This window comes from Crocodylus siamensis, chromosome 1 (genome assembly GCF_052110815.1).
Source record: "Crocodylus siamensis isolate JL-2025a chromosome 1, ASM5211081v1, whole genome shotgun sequence".
NCBI classification, from domain to species: Eukaryota; Metazoa; Chordata; order Crocodylia; family Crocodylidae; genus Crocodylus; species Crocodylus siamensis.
In genome coordinates, this window is record NC_143395.1 from 321,819,728 (window position 1) to 321,828,128 (window position 8,401).

At 53.7% G+C, this 8,401-nt stretch overlaps 1 protein-coding gene across 1 annotated transcript in view; it reads left to right on the top strand.

The window, feature by feature from the left end:
• Nucleotides 1-6,874: 6,874 nt before the first annotated feature.
• The window catches only part of SOX21 (SRY-box transcription factor 21), a 2,166-nt gene continuing 639 nt past the window's right edge, over nucleotides 6,875-8,401 (top strand). Inside the window, exon 1 of the mRNA XM_090023539.1 lies at nucleotides 6,875-8,401. This exon is cut by the window's right edge and continues 639 nt beyond it. Within this exon, the coding sequence (XP_089879665.1) occupies nucleotides 7,020-7,835 (816 nt within the window). The 5' untranslated portion in view covers nucleotides 6,875-7,019 and the 3' untranslated portion in view covers nucleotides 7,836-8,401.

Below are 8,401 nucleotides of genomic sequence, written 5' to 3' on the forward strand. Positions count from 1 at the left end.
AGATAAGGCTGCTGGGGACAGCACAATTACTGGACCCAGCCTTCCCTAATCCACCCAGGGTATCCTGTGGTGCACCAGAAGGTGTATAGCATAGGTTTTCCCAGGGTGCATGTAGCAGTGGCACAAAGTGTGGTGCTGCTTCTTGTCCCCAGGGAAACAAATGTCCGTGCTCATGTGGACATGGCCCTAATGTCCTTTCAGATCTGTAGACCCCACTGCTTATCTTTAAAATGACCACTCAATCCACTAAACAGTAAAAAATGGCTGACCGGTAATGAACTAGTTTAACTGAATTGGCCTTTTGTCTGAAAAGACCCAAATTCACAGAGGGTGCTAGGTCACAAGAAGATTGTCTTGATTTTCTTTAACGTACAGGCTGATCCAAAGCCCATGTAAGTTATTGAGAGGTTTAACACTGAATGTTGATGAGCCTTGGATCAGACCCTGGATATAAAGTGTATGCTTCTGTCTGTTCTCTACCTGCCTATCCTTCTATCCTTAGTAAATCTAAGGTGGATATCATGTTTGCTCTCCTGCTGATTCATGTCAAAAGGAAGAGAAAAGAAAATTCCAGTCTATTCAAGAAACAGTCAGCATCGCATTATTCAAAGGACTGCTAACTGGGATTACGTTGACAGACCTGCTTGGAGAAGCTTGCATTGCACCTGTCCATGTAAAGCCTGAGGGAAGATATTATATCAATTTCATGTTTCCGTGAAATCAGAAAATAAATTAATAAACATAGCAAATACAATTGACCACGCTGCCAGATTCTCATGCTGGGCCATAATTAATGTGGCTGAAATATTTTGTTTCATGTAAAACATTCTTGGACATTTTGGCCCTCCTTCCCTGCCAGAACCAGTTTCTATCTGTGAAAAAAGTTCACAATGGGCCTGATTGAAAGCTTATTGAAGTCAATGGGAGCCTTTCCAATTACTCCAGGAGGCCCTGGATCAACCCCTACGTTCATATTACCAACACTGGGTGAAATTGTAGCTCCATTGAAGTAAGTGGGAGCATTGCCATTAATTTCAATGGGGCCAGATTTCAATTCATAAGAGTGAAGACATGTGACACTATATCTGTCAGAGCCACTGCTGCTTCACACAATAATACCAACCAAATGCATACACATGTACCACTCTATTTGTGCTTGAATTATATCATCATATACAGGCAATTGTTCACTTGTTAGGTCTACTGTTTGTAATACTAAAAAAAATGTACAGCTACTGGACAAATTGCTAGGTATTATCCTCTTCTAAAAGGACCAGTTATCTATGCCTACAAAAGGAAGCTTCATCTTCCATGAAATTCAGATTGGCAAAGAGAGTATATGATGTGTTGCTCTTGTCCTGCTTTGCTACTGTGTTTCAAAAATTGCACCGCAGACTTGACAATTCAATGGAGACCCAAGGCCAGAGCATATACCAATTTGAATTGCCTGCTTTGTCTCTTGGTTACATAGACTTTCAGGGACTAAGAGATGTGGAACAGAGTTAGAGATGCAGATAAACATGAATAATAGGGACCCCATTCTGAGTCCGATGCTGTCCATTGGCTTTCAGGGGGTGTTTTCTGTATGGAGGACATGGATGACTTGTCCTAATACCCCCATCCTCATATGTGTAATGTTTCTGACCTTTAAAACAGTTACAAAATCAATCAGAATATATTCTAAACGTACTAAAATCCTTAAATGTAATTTTTGGAAACTTTGGCGGGTGGGGGGGGTGGTATTAGAAAAGCTTCCAAAACTAGTGAAGTCTCTTTTAACCCTCTTTTAACTTAAAATAGCAAACCTCATAAAACAATGTTTTATCATAAAAAAGTTTAGTCTCCAGCTGAGCTTTTGTGTGCCAAGTTCCAAACCAGAATCACATTTTTACAGCCAAATTAGAAGCTATAAACTTAGAAAATGGTGCTTTATGATAGAATCATTGCCAGACAGTGTGCTGGAGTTGGGCTACAGCTGCTGTACTAATAAGTGGTGCATATTATTGAAAAATAATAAGATTGAACCTTTGGAAGCAATTTTTATAAGCAAATGAATGAATCAAACATATTTACCATGCACGGTGCATAATGAAAAGATCACAGGGTATGCTAAGGAAAATGCACTTTCTCACTACAGGTGTGCTGTGAAAGGAAAGATAATGAGCCACTCTCAGAAATCTGACAAGCTCCCCGAAGTGGAAAAGTTGTCCTGTAAGTGTTTAAGATACTACAGCGCCTGGCAACTTTTGACAACTGCAAGCGATGAGGAATCGGTGGCTGATACCTGAACAAAGAGAAGTGTCAGCTTCGAAGTTAGTATATGGAAACGTTTTCGTGCACAAACAAAGCAGTAAAAATACAATGTGGCTCTATAAATACAGTGGGCTGATAAGTCTATTGAGCTTGTGAGTCAGCTTTTCAGTCAGCTGAAATGATTAGGTGCAGATTGCTATCGGGCTAACCACTATTCTTCTAATGCGTTTTATCTCTCTGACTTGCCACCTTATTATTAAATTCAAATAACCAAAATTAGGGGGAATTATGGTGTTTGCTTCCTCTATAGCTACTTTAAACTACGCTTGAAAATAAATACAGCCTTTTAAGACCGTGCCTCACCGGAGGGCTCGCAAAGATATAATGTAATTCATGCCAAACACCAGGGCTGCGTGTTTGGAGGAAACGTAGCTGCTTACAGTAAACACAGTCTCAGCTTTGTGAAATGAATACACGCGTCCTGGAGGATTTCTCAAACAAGAGCATTTTGAGCTGACTTGCTAAACTACAGCATCGCATTTGGAGGTAGTATCGATGTACTTTGCAGCGGAAATGCCCCCGGCGCGGTGTGCCGCGCGGCCCGCAGGACCGTGCCGCCGAGCCGGGTCCGCGTCAGAACTGAGAGGTCCGACGCAAGGAAATGACATGCGGCAAGATTGCTTTCTCATTATCTTCAGGGACCATATCGGGACCAGGGCGGTTGCAGAACATGGCACCCCTACACACACACACACACACACACACACACACACACTCACCCCCCCCCCGTGCTCACGTGACATTACTGCCTGGCATGAGCAAGTAAAGTCCGGCAAACCTCCTAGTCCTGCTGAGGAGTCCAAGGCAGAGAGCGTGATGCTTGGTGCCAGGAGCTCAGGTTTGGTCCAGTCGAAGGCCCTGGGAAAATCCCCATTGACTGCAGCCAGACCCTCTGCCTTATAACCAGGGATCCTGGTTTTCTCTGATTTTTTTTTTTTTTTTGAAATCCCCATTTTTCAGATATAGAAAAGTAACTCCAAAACCACATTTTCCCGTGATAAAATGGAACACCACTAAGACATATAGATCTAGATATACACGGGAAACTTCACTATATATATAAATATAGATCTATCTATCTATCTATGTCTAACATATCTGTCTATATATCTATATGTATAGGTATCTATATACAGATATCTCTCCCTGTAGAGACAGACAGACAGACAGACAGATAGACAGCTAGATAGATCTGTATATGTATATGTATGTATGTATTTCTACGATCAAGTGCTTTCAAGAGGTTTGGACAAAGTGAAGCAAGCCTTGGTGACTGCTCTTAGAGCAGGTGTGGGCCTAAAGGCTCCTCCTCAGTGAAGGGAGAGGTCACGCTCCCATTCAGGCTTCACACACACACACATTAGTGGCGTTTCATTTTAATCACGGGAAAATGTGGATGTTGGGTTACGTTTTTATATCAGAAAAATGGGGATTTTTTTTTACCAGAGAAAACCAGGATCCCTGCTAATAACAGGGTATGTGAAGCCTGACCTCTCCCTTCACTGAGGCCTTTAGATCCACACCTGCTCCAGGAGCAGTCGCCAAGCCTTGCTATCACGTTGTCCAAACCTCATGAAAGCACTTGACCGTAAAAATACAGACTTGAAGCTACATCTGCAAGATATCTGCGTATCCTTGAGCCATCTGCGGTTACCACGCGTGTTAGCTGGCAAGAGAGGTCTTTGAAACCAGACCTTTGTATATGGAATGTCATGTCCAGCTTGAAAAATACACTTCTCCCAGTATATAGCCATGTGACGTCAGCCTGTGAAAGAAGAATATAAAAGTAATGTATGACCGATAAAAAAAATCTCTGCTGTCATGCACTTTTTGGGATACTATAAAATAATAAGAAACACGAGTGTGTGAAGGCAGAGACTTGCACATGACGACTTGGGTCAGGACAGCAGTCCCTGACGTCAAGGCAGCAGTCCCTGACGTCAGTTATATAGAAGTCGCTCCTTGGCATTATGTCACGCGTCGCTCAGGACACCCAGATTCCTTGTTCTGAGGTTGGTGAGGAATTTATCTCAGGCACTGATGATGATGAATGAGTCCTTACTAAAGAAAAAAAATTGGAAGCCTCACCGACGTTTAGAGGTTTTAGCCTTTCGTGATGGAGTTTCTTACCAAAAGCTGTGAGGTTGGTGCATGCAGCCTTTTGTGCATTGTGACTGGTAAAGCGCCTGCTTCAAGCAGACTTGCAAACGTCCCCACCGTGTAAGCCAGAAACGACCTCCCGGGCAAAACAATCGGGATAACTGCGCTAGTCTGGCCATGTCCACAGCGAGCAGAGCCGCCGGGCTGAGGGTCCCCCACGTCCCTAAGGAGATCGTGACTTTGTTCTGCACCTCTCTCTCGTAGGTCAGTCAGGATTTTCAGCAAGGGAAGTTTAGGTTAAATATCAGGAAAATCTTTCTCGTTAGGAGGGTACCAGAGCACCGGAACAGGTTACCCAGAGAGGTGATGGTGTCTCCATCCTTGGAGGTGTTTAAGACCCAGCTAGAGCAAGCTTTGGCTGATATGATCTAGTTGGGACTGGTCCTGCTTTGAGCAGGGGGTTGGACCAGATGACCTCCCTCCCAACCCTCGTGCTCTAGCATTTTATGATTTGGCAACAGAGTAACAGCCACACATTTCACCGCCCCAGCTGGGGAATGTGGACGTCGAGATGGGGTGATGTATGAAGGGAGAAGCAAGGAGCCCTGCGGCCGGCTCCTCCCGCGCTCCCTGGATGGAGATCCCAGCTGAGCACCCGGGAGTTTGGGCAGGGCGAGGAGGCGGGTGCCCCATACAGCGCTGCGGGCACGGGTCCGCAACGGGCTGGCGCCTGCGACAGCCAATTGTTCGTCTCGGATTGTAACAAACGATACTGGTTCTCACCCTGTCCATTTTGGGGCCAAATGAATTCTGCCTTCTCCCTCCCCTGGCTTGAGAGTGCCCCTGTTTCGTGTCTCTTGCGAGGCAGGACAGGAGATCAGGTACTCGCGTCTGCACCCAACCCAGGCAAAGAAGCGAAGGAGAAGATGCAGAAGACGCAGAAATTGGAGAAGACGGAGAAGACAGAAGATGTAGAAGACCCAGGGGCTGGGCCCGATGAGCTCACAAGGTCCCTCCCAGCCCTAACTTCTGTGAATCTGTGAAATGGCTTAGGATACCGCCATACGCCAACCAAGCGAGATGCTTTGGAAAGGGTTTAAAATAGCGGCTCTTCCGCTCAGAGCAGGAAACTCTTGGCCGACGGCTCGAAAAAAGTGACCTCCATCCCTCCCCGCCCCCTCGCCACCCCTTGGCGACAGCTACCGCAGGTCACGTCTGCAGCCCTGGAGATGGACTCCCAGGCGAAGCAGGGCTGGCAGGTCCCTTCATCTCCCTGCAAGTGACAGCCGCTTGGGACTTTCCCCCAGCTAAATGGACGGCGGGGCTCAAAAGCTTCCAGCCGCAGGTGGACTGGAGGCCGGGAGCGGGGCTGGGCGCGGGGACGCGGGCTGCCCCGACCCACGGCTCCGGCCCTGCAGGTGCGCGCGAGGGCAGGAGCGGAGAGCAAAGGTGTTGAGAGCTGGAGCTGTGTCAAGCGTCTCGGCCGCATCCGGGCTGCGGAGAAATGACCGTTTTTTGGGGGGTTTTTTGGCTTTTGCAACGTTCCCCGGGTGGCAGCGGGGCGGGGCGGAGGAGGCGGTGGGACGCGTCGGGAGCCGGCGGAGCAAACACCCCGGGAAGCAGCGAGCGGCGCGGGGGGCTCCGCCGGGGTCGCTTGTCCTCGGCACCCGAGATCGCTTCCCCCCTCCCCTCCCAGCTGCCACGTCCCGCGCCGGGAAGCCCGAGTGCAAACAAGGCGAGAAAGTCCGCCCTGACTGACAGGCCTGGCGGGGGGGAGCAAATAAAAGTTCCCCAGCGGAGCCAGCCGCAGCCGGGAGCCTCCCCGCCACGGGGGGAGCCCCCCGCAATAGGGCCGGGCGGGGATGCTCTGTTCCCCCCCTCAAGTGGGAGGGAGGGGACAAGCGGGGCCATCAATTACTGGGGGCGGGGCCCGGGGCCCCGCCCTCCCCCTCACCTCAGGCCCCGCCCTCTCCTCCCCCGCACACACACACATACACACACACGCGCGCACGCACACGCACACACCCCGCGCACGCAACATATAGGCAGCCCCATGCACATACCCACGCAGAGCGGTCCGTACCTGCCTGCCTGCCGGCGCCGGCCGCTGCACGGGGGCAGGAGCAAGAAGAGGAGGAGGAAGGAGAAGGAGGAGGAGGAGGGGGCATGTGCGCGGGGCTGCCTCACCGCGGCCACCTCCGCCTGCCTTAACCTCCCCCCCCCAGCCCAAGGCGCGCGGCTCCTCCCTCCGCGCGCACAGCCTGGCGGAGAAGCAGCCCAGCGAGGCAGCCTCAAACTCGCTCGAGTTACTTAAGTCGGAGCCTGATCCCGCGGAGCCGCCGCCGCCGCCGCGCAGCCGTGGGCAAGGAGCAGGTGCCGCCGGGCGCGGGGGCGCTGCTGTGAGGCGGCCCCGCGGATGCTGCTCTGCCCTCGCCGCGCCCGCCGGCCCCGGCCCCGCCTGAGGAGCCGCGGAGGGGCAGGGGGCTAGCGCGAGCGTCCCCCGCCGTCCGTCCGTCCGTCCGTGCCCCCCTCCCCTCCCCGCCCCGGGAGCTTATGGACTGGGCGCTGCCCCGGCGCGCGGGGAGCCCGGCCGCGGCGCGGGCAGCATGTCCAAGCCGGCGGACCACGTGAAGCGGCCCATGAACGCCTTCATGGTGTGGTCGCGGGCGCAGCGGCGCAAGATGGCCCAGGAGAACCCCAAGATGCACAACTCGGAGATCAGCAAGCGCCTGGGCGCGGAGTGGAAGCTGCTGAGCGAGGCGGAGAAGCGGCCCTTCATCGACGAGGCCAAGCGGCTCCGCGCCATGCACATGAAGGAGCACCCCGACTACAAGTACCGGCCGCGCCGCAAGCCCAAGACGCTGCTCAAGAAGGACAAGTTCGCCTTCCCCGTGCCCTACGGCCTGGGCGGCGCGGCGGACGCCGAGCACCACGCGCTCAAGGCGGGCGGGCTGCACGGCGGCGCGGCGGGCGGCGGCCTGGGGCCCGACTCGCTGCTGGGCCACCCCGACAAGGCGGCCGCCGCCGCCGCCGCCGCAGCCGCCCGCGTCTTCTTCCCGCCGTCGGCCGCCGCCGCCGCCGCGGCTGCCGCCGCCGCCGCCGCCGGGGGCCCCTACTCGCTGCTGGACCTGGGCTCCAAGATGGCCGAGATCTCGTCCTCGTCGGCCGCCGGGCTGCCCTACGCCTCGTCCCTGGGCTACCCCGCGGCTGGCGGCTTCCACGCCGCAGCCGCGGCCGCCGCGGCCGCCGGGGGGCACACGCACTCGCACCCCAGCCCGGGCAACCCGGGCTACATGATCCCCTGCAACTGCAGCGCCTGGCCCAGCCCTGGCCTGCAGCCGCCCCTCGCCTACATCCTGCTGCCCGGCATGGGCAAGCCGCAGCTGGACCCCTACCCCGCGGCCTACGCGGCGGCGCTATGACCCCCTCTCCGCGGACCGCAGCCTGGACGGGACGGGACGCGTCTCCAGCCCCGCGCGCTGCCTACTAGCCCGGGGGCTCCTGGCTCGCCCTCCTCGCCTCCCGCACCGCTGGCGCCTCTGCTCCCTCCCCGCCCGGCTGGACGTGTCGTCCTGCGGGGGGGACGCCTCGCTTCGGGCACGGAGCAGGGGTTGCTCCCCGTCCGGAGGGCCCCGCCGTCGGACTGTAAATGTGTACATTCCCGTGGAACCGTCCAGTCTCGGATGGAAACTCCGCCGCTCCCTTCGCCCACGTTTCGAGTCAGTTTTAGCTTCCACCAAAACCGGACGCCTGGCAAAAAACAATAAAAAGAACCAGAAAGAAACGCAGACCCGTATTGCGCCCCCCGCCCAAGGAGCGCGGTATTCTCCGAGGTTAAATCAGACTTTTTGTCTGAGCGCTAATTCTATATTTATTATGTAGCTGAACTGAAGCAGAGCAGCGTTTTGGCAGAAGAAGAATACTCTCCTTTTCAAGGAACCTTCCCCAACCCCCACCCCTCTCCCCAAGAAAACATGAAGTGTTGAAA